The 19,064-nt window shown below is 43.0% G+C and overlaps 1 protein-coding gene across 1 annotated transcript in view; it reads right to left on the minus strand.

The window, feature by feature from the left end:
• TESPA1 (thymocyte expressed, positive selection associated 1) overlaps positions 1-14,464 on the minus strand; it is a 16,063-nt gene extending 1,599 nt beyond the window's left edge. The window contains exons 1-5 of the mRNA XM_023764814.1: positions 14,405-14,464; positions 14,088-14,186; positions 11,896-12,104; positions 9,623-10,428; positions 8,422-8,518 (exon numbers count right to left, since the gene is read on the minus strand). Of these exons, the coding sequence (XP_023620582.1) occupies positions 8,422-8,518; positions 9,623-10,428; positions 11,896-12,104; positions 14,088-14,134 (1,159 nt within the window). The 5' untranslated portion in view covers positions 14,135-14,186; positions 14,405-14,464. The remainder of the gene's footprint in view (positions 1-8,421; positions 8,519-9,622; positions 10,429-11,895; positions 12,105-14,087; positions 14,187-14,404) is intronic.
• Positions 14,465-19,064: the final 4,600 nt, after the last annotated feature.

Raw genomic sequence — 19,064 nt, forward strand, 5'->3', positions numbered from 1 at the left:
TTAGGTATGTGTATTTTAAATATATATATATATATATATACTAGAGGCCCGGTGCACAAAAATTTATGCACTCGGGGGGGGGTCCCTCAGCCCGGCCTGTGCCCTCTCGCAGTCTGGGACCCCTCGGGAGATAACGACCTGCTGGCTTAGGCCTGCTCCCGGGTGGCAGAGGGCAGGCCCAATCCCTAGGTGCAGCCCCTGGTTGGGCTCAGAGCAGGGCCGATTGGGGAGTTGGGGCGCCGCCCCCCCGTCATGCACAGAGCAGGGCGGATCGGGAGGTTGCGATGCCACCCTCAGTCACGCTCAGGGTAGGGCCAATTGGGGGGTTGGGGCACTGCCCCCTGTCACACTCAAGGCAGGGTCGATGGGGAGGTTGCAGTGCCACCCCCTGTCACGCACAGAGCAGGGCCCATCAGGGGGTTGGGGTTCCGTACCCTGTTACACACAGAGCAGGGCCCATCAGGGGGTTGGGGCACTGCACACTGTCACACACAGAGCAGGGCCCATCAGGGGGTTGGGGCGCTGCACACTGTCACACACAGAGCAGGGCCCATCAGGGGGTTGGGGAGCTCCCCCCTGTCACTCACAGAGCAGGGCCCATCAGGGGGTTGAGGAGCTCCCCCCTGTCACACACAGAGCAGGCTGATCAGAAGTTTGAGGAGCTCCCCCCTGTCACTCACAGAGTAGGGCCGATAGGGGAGTTGGGGCCCCGCCCCCTGTCACACACAAGAGCAGGGCGGATCAGGGGGTTGGGGCCCCTCCCCCCTGTCACACTCAGGGCAGGGCCAATGGGGAGGTTATGGCTCTACCCCGTCACACACAGAGCAAGGCCTGTGGAGAGGGGTTGGGGCGCCACCACCCCGTCACACACAGAGCAAGGCTGTGGAGAGGGGTTGGGGCGCCACCCTCTATTACCCACAGAGCAGGGCCGATCAGGGGGTTGGGGCGCCGCCACTGTCACACACAGAGCAGGGCCCGTGGGGGGGGGGGGTTGGGGCGCTGCACCCTGTCACAGAGCCACAGGGTGATCAGGGGATTGGGGAGCTTCCCCCTATCAGGCACAGAGCAGGGCTGATCAGGGGGTTGGGGCGCCTTTCCCTGTCACCAACAGAGCAGGGCCGATCAGGGGGTTGTGGCCCCGCCCCCTTTCACACTCAGAGCCGCAGGGCGATCAGGGGGTTTGGGCGCTGCCCCCTGTCATGCTGATCCCGGTGCAGGGAGGACTCACTGCTCCGCTGACCCCGGTGCCAGGAGGCATATTACCCTTTTACTATATAGAATAGAGGCCTGGTGCACGGGTGGGGGCCGGCTGGTTTGCCCTGAAGGGTGTCCTGGATCAGGGTGGGGGTCCCCACTGAGGTGCCTGGCCAGGCTGGCTGAGGGGTTGAGGGCCGTTTTCCGGCTGGCGGGTGACTGAAGCTCCCAACTGCTCTTTTTTTTCTTTTTTTTATATTTGTTCTGTTTTTTTCCAGCTTTAGCTCTGAGGCCTCGCTGCTGAAAGCAGGTTTCTGGCCTTTACCTTCTGTATTTGATACAATGTTGCGGTCAGGCTGGCTGAAGCCAGGCTGACTGAAAGCCGGTTTCTGGGGTTTTGTTTAGCTTCTATATTTGCAACATAGTTGCTTAGAGTTGCAGCTGAGAGGCCGGCAAGTCAGGCGGGGAATGTTGGAGTCTGCCATCACCGGAGCAAGCAAGCCTCCCTGTTCACTTCAGTGGATGGCTGCCGGCCGCCATCTTGGCTGACAGTTAATTTGCATAAGGATATGCTGATTAGCCAATGGGAAGGGTAGCGGTCGTACGCTAATTACCATGTTTCTCTTTTATTAGTGTAGAAAAGTATGCCTATATTTTATTCTTATTCTTTTATATATATTGCTGAGCATTGTTGTAGAAAATTACAAAACCATTGCCAACCCATGTTCTGTACCTTGAGCTGAGCCTCAACATAATTCACCTATTCAATTGTTAATAGATGTTTATATTCATAAATATTTCTCATCCTTTCTCCGTAGCGACAAATCAAATCTTTACCATCTTCCTGAAATTCCCTGCGTCACACTTTCAGTGATGACTTTACAGGCAAAAGAGAGAAGCCAATAGGCAGAACTTTCTGGGCTTCTTCCCCAAATGACCAATGTAACTGTATTCACACCTGTCCTTTTTCCTTTCCTCTAATCTCAGACAAAGATCTGCACCTCTAGTTCATGACTAACCGACTCCCCACCCCAAAGTACTTTGGCTCTCAACTCAATCTAATTCTCCAGTGACCTCAGGTCATCATTCTCCCTTCCCTCCTGAACCCTAGTCTCTCCCACCCTATTGATTCTTCCCCTTCAGCAAATATACATGTTTAAACCGTCCCCATCCTAAAACAAAACAAAACAAAACCAAAGACCAAAAGCAAAAAAAAAACCACACTTGTTAAAGTCTCTTGACCCCTTTACCTACCTTATTTACATAATTTCCTATTCACTTTCATTAATATTTTCAAGCCCTGTCACATAAATAAAAAGTCTTATCAAGGTTCCTAATCATTATTTAGTTGCATTCTCATTCCTAATGGATATTTTATGGCAGTCACTCAAGGAAAAAACCTGGAAATTTCTCTGTTTCTTTCTTTTCCTCACCTCCCATCTCCTAGGTTTAGCCACTGTATATATTAAAAATCCCACTCTTCTTCTCCCCTCTTGAATGATTTCCCTTTCTCCACTGGCTCCCTATTTCTGCTCATATCTCATATCTCTGCTAGATCTTTCTAAAATAGAAATCTAATCATATAATTCCTTTGTAAAACTTTTAAGTGGTTCCCTAGACTGAATACAAATATTTAAAATAACATAGAAGACTTTGTTTTATAATTTGTTTTCTAGTAATCTTTCCTAGTCTTAATTTTTAACTTAGCCCATATAATCCATTTCTCCCACTAGGCACAAGATATAGTTTCTGAAGATATGATTTTCCATTCCTGTTTGCCTTTGAACATGTTATCCCTCTAACTAGGATATCAATGTCATCCTCTGGGAAGTTCATTTTTCTATGTCCCTATGTCATCTGATGAAGTTAAATCAAAGTAATTGTGTGTGTTCCTGCTTAATCTATATAATACTCTTCTTGCCAGTGAATTTATAAGAACACAAGCAAAACCAGTGGTGACAAAGCTCAAAGGGACAGGACAGATCCAAGCACAGGAAGTGAGGCTTGTTCTCACCCACAATCACAATCCAAATTCCTGTGTACTCAGGGCAGTGTGACTTCATGAAAAGAGCGTTGATTTGGGAGTCAGGAGACCTGAATTCTAGTACTGATTCTGATATTAACTAACTACTGTTGTTACATGATCTCGCTAAGTCATTTTCTTCTCAAACAGTCTATGTAATTCTAAGACTCACATGAGATAATATCTCTGAAAGTGCTGTATACTCACTAGAAGGTAGTTTCTATCTGAAGGGCTGGGTAAGATAGTATGGATGGAGCCAGGGCCTCTGCTCTGCACACCTCCAAGAGCAGTGCTTACATTGCAGTCTATGTGAACACTGACCTGAAGTGGCATGGCTCCACAGCCCTGGATGTAGCCTTGGTAAACCATTGAAACATTGGAAATGAATGACTCAGAAAATGAGCATTATGCAATGCAGAGGCAGCATCCTTCTGCTTTCCACAGCTCTAAAGGAGAATGGGCCGTACAGATAAAGGGAAGGCCAAGGAGGAGAAAAGAAGACTTACAGAGGTGAAATGGAAAATACATATAAAAAATAAGCTTAATTTTCTCTGTTGTGAAAGAGGCTTCTTCCCCTCTCACATTTGTTCTTAAAATGTATTTCTTTAGAAAATTTGTAAACTTTGTCTCTTTGAAATGTCTGTAAGACTTTTTAAAAGGCTAACTAAATCTCTTGCCACCTTTACAAACCAGAAATATCTTTCCCAAAGGAAGCCATTGCTTTGAAATGTAATCATCAAGGACCATAGATGATTTCCTAGTCTTAATTTTTATCTTCTCTCATATAATCTATTTCTCCCACTAGGCACAAGGTATAGTTTCTGAAGATATGATTTTCCATTCCTGTCTGCCTTTGAACATGTTATCTCTCTAACTAGGATACCAATGTCCTGCTTCTTCTTCTACTTCTCCCCACTACCTTTACTCATCTGTCCAGATTCACCTGGAAATGTCATCCTCTGGGAAGTTCATTATTCTATGTCCCCATGTCATCTGATGAAGTTAAATCAAAATAAACTTCCAATCTTCATGGGAGGTTAGGAGTCTAACTTAGGGGCTTGGTTTCAACTCACAAAACTATCTTCTACCATAAAGATAGGAGAACTTTTATTATTCCTTTGGATAAAGGCAATTAGCTAACACAGTTGGCCACCCCGGTTACCAGGTAAATGCCAGATGAACTATGTATGACAGATGGTGCTGTTGAGTCCTCTGATAAGAGCACTAGTCATTGTTTATTTTGACATGTGTGTAATGGGTTGTATTTGTTTGGTTATTTGACAGGTCAGATTTCTTTCTGTCTTTACAACCTCGTTCGTGTATTGCCTGTGATGCACATCATGTTCTGGTTTAATGTTTATTTAAAAATAAAAACTGTTTTCTTTCTATTATACCTTTTGGAGAGGTTTTCTGGGGTGGGAGAAGATTTTATCTTTGATTATATTTCCCCAATGGGCACAAAACAATCTTGGTAAGAATTATAATTGAGCTAGAAAAACAATTGTCACATTCTCACAATGTCCTCTCTCCCTCCCTTCTCCCTGTTCCCATCTCTTCTTGTACTTCATATCTAGTAGTTCCTCTTCAGAATTTATTTTGGCATAAAAATTAACTGTCCAGTGTCATTATATATATATGTATATGTGTATATATATATATATATATATATGTATATTATTGTTAATATTATCATATGGAGAAGCTTTACACCAAAGAGCAAATCTGTAGTTACCGGGCCCACATAGGTTCCCCCAAGTACACACAGATAGCACTTAGAATAACCCCCTATAGGATTATGTCACACTAGTTATTCTTTATCCTATGCTCTGTACCAGCCCTCCCCCCAAACCCTTCTTGTCTCTTCTCTCACTAGAAGAGTTGACCATAACATGAAAACTCCCATCTCCATACATGATCACTTCACAAATAGAATATCTGTTGGCCTGTGCTACCTCAAATCTGGTAAAAGAAACAAACAACGAAAATTTAAAAACCTCCTTGGCCCTGCCTTTTATAAATGTGGTAAAGGTCACATGGTTTAAATTTCAGCAATAGGGCACCAATAAAAGGGCTATGAATTGGAAAATTTTGAGCATGGTGCAAATGATGGGGAATGATGAGGGCCATCCTTTTCCAGGAACTTCAAGGAAGAGTAAGACTTCTCTGGTAGAGACTAAATGATAGAGTGGGAAGGAAGAAAGCTAATAGCTGGGGACCAGATCCTTTTTTAACAGAAAAGGTGCCCTTGTATTAATTACAGAAGAAAAAAAGGAATTCTATCTTATAAATGAAGAAACCTTGAGATTTTGGGCAGTAAGCTCTATAGAGCCGGATTTGAACTGGTATTTGCCTCTTTAAGTGAGTGTCTTTGTGCAATGAGAACTACAAACTGGACACAGCGGCTGGTTGGGTGCTGCTGCCACTTCCTACCCATGCTCACACCCCCCCATGCCTGATAATCAGTAGTAGATTAACTTCTGGGACTGAATACAGAGATCCTGGGTGATAATTCATCTCTTGGAAATAATTACAGACCCTGGAAGAGGCAGAGTGGGGTTGTTTTTCAGTAGATCCAGGACTGTGCCACCTATCTCTGCCTTTGATGGTGGTAAGTGAATTTCTCCCTTCCATATTTCTCACACCGTCTTTAATGTTGGCAGTACTGAGCTGTTTTCATGGTTATCATCCCTTTCCTATGATCTCTTAAAGATGATTGAGGGAGACACTTCATAGCTTTGAGAAAAGACGATTAAGAAAACTCACAGAGCATTGGAAAGATTTGAGAACCACTGTGGTCCCTGTCTCAGCCAAAGACTGCGTCAGTGAAGGGATTTCTCATTCTTCTAGAGAGGCATAAAAGGAAAATCTGCAAAATCACTTCCTCGTTTTTCTGAGAGACTAAGTGCATTTCATGTCTAAAGTTACACTGTTTTATTGACTCCGATAAGCCATCATTTGTAAGATTTATAATTATTTTATATTTCACTAAGGAGGCAAAAACAGTAGACAATTAAATAGGCTGATAGTGGCAATTATTAAGACCCATTCCACTTGAGAGATTAAAATGTGGAAAAGGTACGCCTTAGAATAAGTGAAATGCAGCATTTCTAACTGCAATCTCTTTTGCTGTAATGACATCGCATCACCATGGCAGATAATGGAATCTAGTAACTTATGTGAAATGTGTAACTTCTAGAAATACTTCCTCCCTGGCATAACTATACAGATCCTGCGTGTGGCCTGCTTTGCGGGACATCTTGGTATTTTCTTGTGCAAGGCTGACATCTGCTGGATAAGTGGCATTTGAGCCAAGCTCTGTACAGTTGTCCCCTGCTATCTGTGGTTTCAGTTACCCATGGTTAACAGTGGCCTGAAAATATTAAATGAAAAATTCCAGAAATAAAAAGTTCAGAAATTTTAAATTGTACGCTATTCTGAATAGTGTGATGAAGTCCCTCACTGTCTGCTCCATCCCACTTGGGACATGAAACATCCCTTTGTTCAAGGTCTCCACACTTTAAACATTCCCTGCCCATCAATCACTCAGTTATCACATTAGCTGCCAGGGTATCACAAGCCATTCTTATTTTACTTAATAATGCCACATTCCCACAACTTTATTACAGTATATTGTTGCAATTGTTCCATTTTATTAGTAGTTGTTATTAATCTCTTACTGTGCTTAATTTATAAATTAAACTTTATCATAGGTATATATTATCAGAAAAACATAGTACATATAGCATTCAGTACTATCTATGGTTTCAGGCATCCACTGGGGGTCTTGGAACATATCCCTCATGGATAAGGGGGGATTACAGTGTGTGTGTGTGTGTGTGTGTGTGTGTGTGTGTGTGTGTGATTCTCCTATTTCATAGGACAAAACTAAAGTGATTTCTGCAAGAACTAATATGAGGTATGTCATTTGACTCCATGTCTTAAATTTTTCAACTGTATATAACATATTGCTGCCTCCTGATATTTACCTCTTTTGTGAGTCACTAATCTCTATACCTGGAGATGAAGGTAATGGGTAAGAGAGAAAGAAGAGCCATTAGGGCTCCAAGCCACAGATTATTAGAATTAAAAGAGAATTGTAGAGATCCTTGTGATTATGGACTAATAACACTGAAGTTTTGGAGTTTTAACAAAAATGCTAGGAAGTGCAGTAAATAGTTCTAAGATATGCACAATGAAGGGAACTCTAAGCTAGATGAATCCTTATTCATTTACTTAATTCAAGAAAGGTTTCAATTCCTACTATTTTGGAATAGTCATTATCCCCGATGCCATCTTCTCTGTGGTCCTGAGATATAGGTGGTAAAAACTATAGAAGATTAAGTTTCACCTAGTTTAAACAATAAATCTTTTGCCCAAATGTTCAAATGTATAGGGGATGCCTCTGAAAGAGTTAATATTCAAAACTCACATCACGAGGAAAGACATTTTAGTGGCAATAACAACGTATGTGAGATTCGACATCAGACCCTTGTTGCAGAAAGAAGCTCAGAGCCTAAATGAACAAAGCTGTGAGATACACTGAGGAGTCTTCCCTAAGTCCTATGATGTGGGCTGATTAAGAAGTAGCTAAAAATGTAGGTGCTGGCATGTAAATCTCCATGATCGTTCCTCACCTGTTACAAAACTCCTACAATGCTTTTCAAACTCCGATGTGCAAAAGAATCACTCCGGATCTTGATATAATGGTGATTCATCAGGTAGGGACTGGGATTCCAAATTTCTAACAAAATTCCAAGTGATGTTAATGCTGCTGGCCTGCAGACTGCATTTTTAATATTAAGGTTATGTAGGATTTTCCCCAGAACAGCAGCATCAGCCTTACCTGGGAAGTTGTTAGAAATGCATATTTTCAGGCCCTGTCTAGACCTATTTCATCGGAAACTCTGGGAATTGGGGCCCAGCCATTAGTATTTTAACAAATCCTCTGGATGATTCTAATGCTAATGTATGAGAATCACGGATCTAGAGAAGTATTTATCTACCCATAATAGAATTGCCCTAGGAGCTTAAAAACAAAATATCAGCCACTGGTTTCCATGCCATCCCAATTAATCAAGATTTCAGGATGTGGGATTCCTCTTTGTGAGTATTAAAAAAATATTCCCACATGATTATGATATGCAGCCAGCATGGAGAATAAGAGAGAGAGAGAGAGAGAGAGAGAGAGAGAGAGACTGACTTACTTCTTGAGTCTTTGCCAACAAAAGGATGGTAGAGGTGAGGGGGTGTGCGTCTGCTGGCCCAGTATGTCTCCTCGTCGTCCTCACTGTTGCTTTGCACCTGTAACCAAGATCCCAGCCGAACTAGTCAGAGCCACTGGTGGGGAAAGGTGCAGGATGTCAGGCAGCTGTAGGGGAAGGAGGCTTGAGAGACTTGGTCTCTTCTCCTTTGGCAAAAGCCTGGTAGTGAGGAAGGCAGGAGCTGAGGTTGCGCTCTACATTCAGTGAGAGGTGACATACATGTAAATGATATTTTGAATCGTCACAACTTCTCATTGTGGCAAAGACTTGAGAGCTTTGCCAAGAAACCCTTGTATTTGGTGGCAGAACTTTAGACCTAGACAAGATGAGTCCTGCGTTTTTGAGAGTCCATGGAGTAAAGAATTGGCAGACCTAGGGGATGTGCTCACCTGGATCCTAAACTACCCCTTCTAGACCATACACCAGTTATCCGGAATCTCAAATATACTGCTCAAATGGCCCAAGCCTGCTTCAGTGAACTGCACTGTTTGTACCTGGTATCTGTCCTCTCATGAGCCATCTCCTTATTAGTATGTGCACTCCTGGGCCTGAGTGATGGCCAATGGATGGCTATTTGTGGGGATAAGGGGTATGAGGCATTTGGATTTGCAGGCTGGGATGTTCACACACTTGTGTATGAAATCCCTGATGGTTCAGAACAGATGTTGGCATGGGAGGAGAAGAGGACAGGCCAGGGGCTGGAGAGTGGCTCTGCCCACACTGTCATGTTCTCGTATAGAAGTCCTAAGAGTCTGAGAATTCTAGATTTGAACCTGGACTTCCAGGTCTTTATGGTTACATATTTGTAAAAGTAGAAGAGAAAATATTTTATTTAATAGTGTTTAGCTTAGTGTATGACTGACCTCTGCTCTTGTGTGGATCCCACAAGGGTGCTTGATGAGAAACTTCAGGAAGCTCAGATAAGATGAGGAATGAGAAAAGCAGTTCTGGAAACCTGAATGCTCTTAAGAAACTGGGCCTATTTCTTTTCCTCTTTCTATGTTAACTCATTCCCAAAGGTCTCAGAGTGTAATTCAAGAATTGGTATATCTGATAAGGACAGGGAGCCTGGATTTCCTTTACCCAGGGTCAAGAATTCAGAGCCTTTCTCTGCTAGGCTCTTCCCCATCTCCAATTTACTCACCTCCTCCAAGTCAAAAGTGTCCTGCTGCTGATGGGTTAGAGATCGGCGCAGTTCTGGCCTCTCTTGGCTCTGCTTCCATTTCTGTCGGACGATGGACAGATCCAATGAGTTAACCTTCCTGACAGAGGGATTCTTCTGAAACAGGCTCTTCCTTGCTTTGCTCTTCCTTTTCCAGAAAGTCTCATCCTTGACCAAGTGGACTTCCTTATTGGTGGCCTGTAGACCCCACAACTCTCTCTTTACCTGTGCAGGATCTGTCCTCCACTGTAGATTTTCTCTGGGCAGAGAATGTGTGCAATAGGGTATCTTGGGGTTAGAATGCAGAGTTTGCAGTGGTTCGCACACTGTGGACATCCCCGGCTGTGTTTCCTCTTTAGGGCAGAGGACACATGAACAAGAAGTAGGCAGCATTGTACCCCTGATGGGGGGCACAGGATCTTCCTGTGAGCCTGGTCCAAACTCAGGGTCTTGCTGAAGAATGAGCTTCTCTCCTCTCACTCTGTCCATCACTTCCCACACCACTTGGTCCAAACTGTTCCTTTTGGAGGTATTGTGGGGTGGTGATAACTGAACGCGGGGGCATGTATAAAGGCACATTTTGGAGATGGCTTTCCGGAGGCGATCTCTGGGTGAGTGAGGTTCAGGTTCTGGGGCCAGAATTTTGATGGATGGCACATCAGTTGGGTTGCAATTCCAGAACATGTGCGGTGGTGTGAACTTTTGGACAGGTGTCTTAGACACATAGGAGTAGAGACAGAAGAAGGCATCAGCAGTGACAGCCAGTGTTTGCACTTGCTTAAATCTGCCTGGGTACAAGGGTTGAAAACAGTGAGTCTGGGAGGCTATCAGCAAATTATTTCTCAAATTTCTCCCTTCAATAGCCTTCCCAAACCTAAAATCCAGAAAGAAGGTATCAATTTCCCCACTAGCATTTCTCCTATTTAGATTTTTGACACTCAGATGCCCCTTTCTTGGCTTTCTTGAATTTTCTTTAATTTTTATTGAATTTATTGGGGTGACATTGGTTAATAAAATTGCAAAGGTTTTAAGTATACAATTTTATAATACATCATCTGTATATTGTATTATGTGTTCACCATCCAAAGTTAAGTGTCCTTCCACTTTCCTGATTTCTTGACTTCCCACACCAAGTAGCTATTTTACTTTAGTCCAAAAATTAATTCTATATGGTCTGAGAAACATTTCTATATCTTGAGTTAGCATATCTTTCTGTTGTCAGTATTTTCTAAACAATGACCTCAAGCACTGTGTTTGCTTTAGATGAAAAACATGATAAGAAACAAAAAATAATGTTACAAAATCAACATTATTATTTTTTTAGTAATAAAACAGGGTTATAGAAGGCAACAAATTTGAGGGATAGCAATGACTAGGCAATGAGCTGGAGTAGAGAAATTTAGATGAACTCTATCATTTCTATTAGACCTTTGCTTCTCAAAGTGTGGCCAGTAGTCCAGAAGCATCAGCATTGCTTGGTAACTTGTCATAAATACAGAATCTGACTGTATCCCATACATTTTAACAATATCCTCTGGTAATTCATGTGCACATCCGTGTTTGAAAAGCACTGTGATAAACCATAAAGTCATTAAATTGTAACCTTCTTGGAGGCAAGAGTCATGCTCCTCTTGTCTAGCTATTGCTATTCCAGAATTTAACACATAATTATGTACCTGGTACATACAACAAATTCAATAAACTATCCTCAACAGAGTGTGACGAAGAATCCTCTAAGGTGTGAAAATACTCCCACTCAAAATTCTTGTTTCAGTCGCTCAGGAGTCTAGTTTTACTAAACCTCTAAGTTGAATCTGATACAAAGAATCTGAAACAACACTGTCAGAAACACCATCTTGTTTTCAGTGTAGCAGAATATAATTTGAAATATATTCTAACATGTAGAATTAAATAGAATGTTTTATACCTCATGATGGTAGAAGAGCCCTCTCATATCTTTCCTTACTATGAAATCAGTATAACTTAAATGATTGTTTCCCTAGATGTGGTCTAAGGATTGCATAAGAATCATCTGTGTGCTTGTTTAAAATAAATATCCCCGAGCCATTCTTTCTCTGGAGGATAAACCTATGAGAATATGTCAATGTTATCCATCTCCACTGAAGACAATATAAAGGAAAATAGACACAAGAGACAAAGGATCACAGGAAGCTAATCGAGGGAAAGTAGGATTTGGATCCATTGATCACTGTCTGGAGGTTCAGGAAAAAGCATGGATCTGTGGGAACACTCACTGGCCAGCATGAGGCATGGGTCCTCCATCTCAATCCTCTGCACCTGGGCCTTCAAGAAGAGCTGGAAATCAATGCCTCTGGCCTGGGAGGGGTTGGTGAAAAATCGGGCAGGGATCCGAGAAGTGTCTTTGTGGTCTTCCTGACCAAAGCCCAGATTGAAGAGGACATCTTCTGCGTCTTCTTGCACCTTGTCCAGAATCTCAGAGATGCTGAAAAAGGGAATTTGGGTAAGTAGGGGCGATTTTGAGGCACAGGGTAATCCAAGTATCTTTGACTTTGAGAAAAACTTTTATTTCTCTGAACGTAAATTTTCTGTCTGAAACATGGGAATTCAATACAGCTCTGATTTAAAAATTGAATGAAATTCTATCATAGGACTTTGAATAACTGATTACAGGTGAATGAAAATTTACTATGAGAGGATTTGAACAATCAAAGTAAGTACAAATACAAAGAAATCTGTGGTTGTGTTATTAACCAGTCAGTTCCCACTTGCACGTACGTACTATGACATAGCTGGCTTTTGCCAAGTGCTTTGCAACTTGCCACCCAGTTTGCCCTTAGCGGTTGTGGGGGACAATTAGAGAATATGTGTGTAGGGAACATAAAACCCATTTTATCCTCACTCTGAGGGCAAAAAATTTTCAATACGATATGTCCTCATTGAATGTCATTGATAGGTTTTGTGACTTTAAGCAAAACAACATATAGTGAAATCAAATTTACCATAGGCTAATTGTTATAAATAACTGTTAAGTTCCTATGTCATCTCATCAATGTTGTAACAAAACAGCATTGAACAATATAACCTTATTTGAGGACCCACTGTGAGGTATGTTCAAAACCTGATTTTGAGAGGTAGACCCATTTGTAGCTCCAGTTTCAGTACAGAAGCCCTGCATTACAGAAGATCAAATATTCTCTCTTCATGACACCAACATGTATCTGCATTCAAATCTGTGTTCCACCAGGCTGGGTGACAGAGAGCTCAATAACTACGCATCCCAAACAACAATGGGGTGGGAGGGCTGTGGATTATTTGAGACTTTGAATAAACACTTTCACTCTCTTCAGAAAAGATGTTGGGCTTTTTGATCCAAATAGGTAGCTTTGTTTAATTAACAGCTGGATAATTGGGATCCCTGGCTTTACTATTATGTTTGTTACCTAAGTGCTGATTTTATATCCATGGTCCCACGTTTCCTTATCTGAATTGTGGGCCTAAGTCTGAGTATTGGTTCTTAACCAGGGCTGCATATTAGAATCACTTTCAGGGGGCTTTAAAACATGAAGATGTTTGAGTCTTATCTCAAGAGATGCTGATTTAATTGAACTGGAGTGTGGGCCAGGGCTAGGGCTCTGTAAGGACAAGTCACTAAAGATAGTTATATGACTAATAAGTCTCAGAACCAGGTCTCAAATTCACATTTTGACTGGAGCCAGGCCAGTATAGCTCAGTGCTTGAGCATCACTGGAGGTCATGGTTTGATTACTAGTCAGAGCACATGCCTTAGGCTCAATCCCCAGTAGGGGGTGTGCAGGAGGAAGCTGACCCATGATTCTCTCTCATCATTGATGTTTCTATCTTTCTCTTCCTCTCCCTCCCTCTCTCTGAAATCAATTTTAAAAAACAAAACAAAACAAAAACTTTGACTTGAAATTCCCACTTTTAATTATACCACACTAGTTTTCATCACTTTCCATCTTGTTCTAAAGGTATTTGCATGTTATTTTGTTCATTCTATTGGATTGTTGAATTCCTGGGGGCAAGCTCTTTGTCTTTTTCATACAGCCATTGCCTGGCTTGCATTAGGGGATAGAAATCTGCCTGAATGAATCAATATTTACTGCTTCAGTCAATCAATAAATCAGTCAGTTAATCAATACATTTATTGATTGTTTATTGAACACTTAGTAATACTAAGTCCAGGAACCATTATGGTACCATTACACTTCCTGCAGTATAAAGCTCAGTGGAAAGACACCTGTTATTTCACACATAGCATCAAACTCTGAGCAGTAGATTCCTCTGTGTTCCTCACTATTCTTGAAGCAAACATGGTCATACTTCTCAAGTATTTGATTGCATAAAAGCTCCAGAAAGATATGCCAGAAAAAATGGGCAATAGTTCTCAGTTCCATTCTTTTCTGCTTCTCATCTTCCCCATCCTTCTACCCCTGCCAGTACCTACCTTGAACTAGTCTTGTTGGTCCCACCAGTCATGCTGCTGGAAGCCATACTGCAGCCAAGATCTAGTAGCTGGCAGGGCCGGGTTGTCTCCAGGAAATTCCTGCAGGGATAAGAGATGATGTCATACGAATCTTGTAAGCAGTTTGCACCCTGGCTGCAAGACACCCCTGCTGGGCATAGTCACTCCCTGCTGGGTACCTCTGAACCATGTACTGTGAAAATTCAGTCTATGACTTCATTCCTGATCGGGAAATTTCACTCTATTTTAAATTTTTAGCTCTTTGTTTTTACATTTTTTTTTTTGACTGTGACACTTACCCCAATTCAGTAGCTCCGGCTGACCTTATACTTACCTGGAGAAGAAATTGCCATTAGTGGCCATCAGTGTGGCTGGGCAAGGAATAGAAAGGTAAAGAGAAAGTTAGAAGGGAAAATAAAAATCACTGAATCTGCTCCTCTGGACTTAAAATTTAGTCCCCTTCTATTCTTCTCTGCCACTACCCCATGAATTCCATTCTTTACGGATTTATCTAAAGACAATCAAACACAGGCCTGGAAGGTGGACTTATATAGCAGAGAAAAATTGGCCCTGAGCCTCTGGACTTCTGAACCATGAATGGTTTCTAGATGAGAGTTCCTCTGTTCTGAGAAGCATAGAGTCATTCAGCTCTCCAGGCTAGACTTTCTATCACACCATATGAGTCTCTTCAGATCCCGGGAGACAGTAGTAGGTTGCTATACCTCTGTCTTTTATTCAAGCCCTTATCTTCCTGCAATGCAGTCTCTCTCACACCCAGTACTGAGGCTGCATTGGGTTTCCTACACAGAGAACTATTTCAAAGATGTCTGGGCAGCCAATATTATCATGATTTTATATGTTATCTTTCCAGGGTCCAAAGGAAAGCTCCTATGGTGGACCAGTAGACATACTAATAGGTTGGTGCAGAAGTATTTTGGGGCATGTGATGCTTTCTTAGTTTCACATTAGATGCTATTGAGATTGCTCTTTCCCCATGGTTAAGATGCCAGGAATGGGCTGCTTTGTTCTGCAGTTATTCTCTTCCATCCTATCCTTAATCAATCCAATGTATACTCTCTTATTCAATCTCAACCTCAGAGACCTGTGCTACTTACCCTCTGCTCCAAGGGTCAAGTCATCTTCAAAGCTTGTTCTCTGGCTGGGGCACCCTGTCAAAGAATAAGGCCAAGGTCACAGAAAATCAGGCTTAGACACCCCCACACCTACCCGCCCTCCCCCAGTCACACCAGACATCGACATGTTTGCAAAACTACCCCAAGCTGTACATACATATAGTACCTCAAAAATTACACTCATATTTTTACCCAGAAAGAATCACATAGACTTCATCTGTAATTAACCTGTCCCCTACATCACATAGTCATGTACACAATTCTCTGGCAAATAATAAGTACATGGAGGTGTGCACTCAGACACATAAACACATACAGCCATATTGCTATCCAGGTAGAAGAACAATAGAAGAAAGAACAGAGTCTATACTCACCATTGTAGATTGACTGTCCGGCTTCCTCAAAAAACCCTTCTTCCGTGTAGCTAAAAACCAAAAATAATTTTATAGGTTAAAATCATTACATTTTACATTCAAATATGTGCCACAGGTTCACATAATTTTATGATGAGAGTCAGTAGTATTTAAAATGATTTTATGTTGAAGAAAACAAGACAGAGTGGTTATTTGACAAATTCATGGAGGTGATCATGAGAAGCTGGGACTGCAGCGCTGTCATTGTACTGACCACATTGTCTAACCTTAGCTTAGCAACAATTCTCCAGGCAAGTTCCTAGGTAAGGAATATAGAAACAAAATTGGAGAAATAGATTTACAGAAGCAGGGATTTGGGTGCATAATTTCTACATCACAAAAGCAAATATAGAGATTTTAAAGAAACTTTTAGGAGGTCATCTTATCTACCCACACCGCCCTTTCTTCTCTATGAGTCGTATTCTTGCAGAATATCATGTCTTTCAGGAAGCAGCAGAAACTGCCTCTTGGTTAGAGATTATATTTTTACATTTTGAGATATGAGCTTATCAAACATTTACCATCTGCAGAAGAAAAACAGATGGAGATCAGCATAAATGTTAGTGAGAAACAACTCAATTTTATAAACAAGGAAGAAATTCTCTGTCTAAAACAGGTGAGTGAAGTAGCCTGTGAAAAAACTTTGAACTGGGACCAGAGTACCTGGATTCTAGTCCTGGCTCCTTGCTACTGTTATGTTTTCAAACATTACACAGAGGATTGGATGCCTAGATATTATTATTTTCTAAGCCCACTTCAAGCACTGATGTGTTGTGAGTTTTATAGAGTTTGCTTTCCTGGGAGTTTTAAAATGGAAGTTGCACATGATGCTTTGAATGTAATCTCATACGGAGGCTGGAGCAGAGAAGGCCTGCTAAAGTGAGTTATCAGGGAAATGGACTGGAGTGCATCCATTCCATTGGAGTGGTCTTAAGTGAGGCCTCGCCTTGATCAGTCTTCAGCGATCCAAAGAAATTTAAAGCTATTGGAGCATCACTTCATGAAGTGCTTAATAATAGCAATGGGTTTACTAATTGAACATTTGTAGATTAGCTGTGTTTAACATTTTATAAAATAAATCATTATGTATATTTTTAGACATCTTTTACTGGTACTTTGCTTTTAATAGTGAAAAAAATCAACCCTGTTTTCCAAATTCTGTATTTTTATATGTCCTTATGAAAAAAACAGTTCATCAAGGTATGATATAAAATGTGCAATGATATACCCAAGCTAATTGAGAACAGGTACCTCTAATACTATAACTTGAACTAAAAATATATACTTTTCTTTCTAATATGTAATATTATACATAAACCAATATTTTATTACACATATAACATTATCTACACTAATAAAAGAGAAACATGGTAATTAGCGTACGACCGCTACCCTTTTCATTGGCTAATCAGTGAGTATATGCAAATTAACTGACAGCCAAGATGGCGGCCGGCAGCCATGCACTGAAGCAAACAGGGAGGCTTGCTTGCTCCAGTGACTGGCAGACTCCAACGTTCCCCGCCTGCCACTGCCGGCCTCTGACCTGGCAATTTGAAACATTGTAACAAATATAGAAGCTAAACAAAACCCCAGAAACCAGCTTTCAGCCGCCGGGATCTCAGAGCTGGAGTTATACATTGTTTTGATTATAGAACTCAAACAAACCAGATACCTGCTTTCAGCAGCGGAAGCCTCAGAGCTAGAGCCAGAGCTAAAGCTGGCCCAGAATAAAAAAAGAAAAAAAGAAAAAAGGGAGCGGTTGGGAGCTTCAGTCAATCACCAGCCTGAAAGCAGCCCTCAGCCCCTCACCCAGACTGGCCAGGCACCCCAGTGGGGACCCCCACCCTGAAGGGTGTGTGACCAACTGCAAACAGCCATCATCCCCTCATCCAGGCTGGCCAGACACCCCAGTGGGGACCCCAACCCTGATCCAGGACACCCTTCAGGGCAAACCAGCCAGCCTCCAGGCCTCTATCCTATATAGTAAAAGGATAATATGCCTCCCTGCACCGGGATCAGTCGAGCTGCAAGGGCTCCTGGCACCGGATCAGCATGACAGAGGGCAGCGCCCAAACCCCCTGATCGCCCTGCGGCTCTGTGTGTGACAGGGTGCGGCGCCCCAACCCCCATCCCCACCCCCCACAGGCCCTGCTCTGTGTGTGACAGGGTAGAGCCATAACCTCCCCATCGGCCCTGCCCTGAGTGTGAGAGTGGCAGCGCCCACAACCCCCGATCCGCCCTGCTCTGTGGGTGATAGAGGGCAGCGCCCCCCCCCCCCACACACACACACAGGCCCTGGTCTGTGTGTGATGGGGTAGAGCCATAACCTCCCCATTGGCCCTGCCCTGAGTGTGACAGTGGCGGCGCCCCAACCCCCTGATCCGCCCTGCTCTGTGTGTGACAGGGGGTGGTACTCTAACTCCCCTATCAGCCCTACTCTGTGAGTGACAGGGGGGAGCTCCTCAACCCCCTGATCGGCCCTGCTCTGTGTGTGACAGGGGGGAGCTCCCCAAACCCCTGATGGGCCCTGCTCTGTGCATGACAGGGGAAAGTGCCCAACCCCCTGATTGGCCCTGCTCTGTGCGTGACAGGGGGTGGCGCCGCAACCTCCCCATCGACCCTGCCTTGAGTGTGACAGGGGGCGGTGCCCCAACCCCTCAATCAGCCCTACCCTGAGCATGACTGAGGGTGGCATTGCAACATCCCAATCCGCCCTGCTCTGTGCATGACAGGGGGCAGCGCCCCAACTCCCCAATCAGCCCTGCTCTGAGCCTGACCAGGGGCTGCACCTAGGGATTGGGCCTGCCCTCTGCCACCCAGGAGCAGGCCTAAGCCAGCAGGTCGTTATCTCCCGAGGGGTCCCAGACTGCGAGAGGGCACAGGCCGGGCTGAGGGACCCCCCTTCCCCCCCCCCCCGAGTGCACAAATTTTTGTGCACCGGGCCTCTAGTTATATATATATTATATATTTATTGTTGTTAATCCTCATCCGAAGATATTTTTTCCATTGATTTTTTTTAGAGAGAGTAGAAGGGAGGAGCACAGACACAGAGAGAAAAACATTGATGTTAGAGAGACACATTGATTGGTTGCCTCACACATGCTCTTTGACCAGGGCTGGGGATCCAGCCTGCAACTGAAGTACATTCCTTGACAGGAATCAAGCCCATGACCCTTCAGTCCATGGGCCAACACTCTAACCATTAAGTCACACTGGCTAGGGCTACATACATATATTTTAATATAATATTAAAATATGTTGTATATGTAATATTACAAATGTTAGTATAAATAAATATTTACAATTACTACTAAAACACTATGATAAGTAGTATAGGAGGCCCCCAAATCGTGGCGGATTAAGTGGAAGCTACACTGACACTTTCCCAGGACCAAATTGGAATTATTGCTATT

This window comes from Myotis lucifugus, unplaced genomic scaffold, assembly GCF_000147115.1.
Source record: "Myotis lucifugus unplaced genomic scaffold, Myoluc2.0 scaffold_350, whole genome shotgun sequence".
Taxonomy (NCBI): Eukaryota; Metazoa; Chordata; class Mammalia; order Chiroptera; family Vespertilionidae; genus Myotis; species Myotis lucifugus.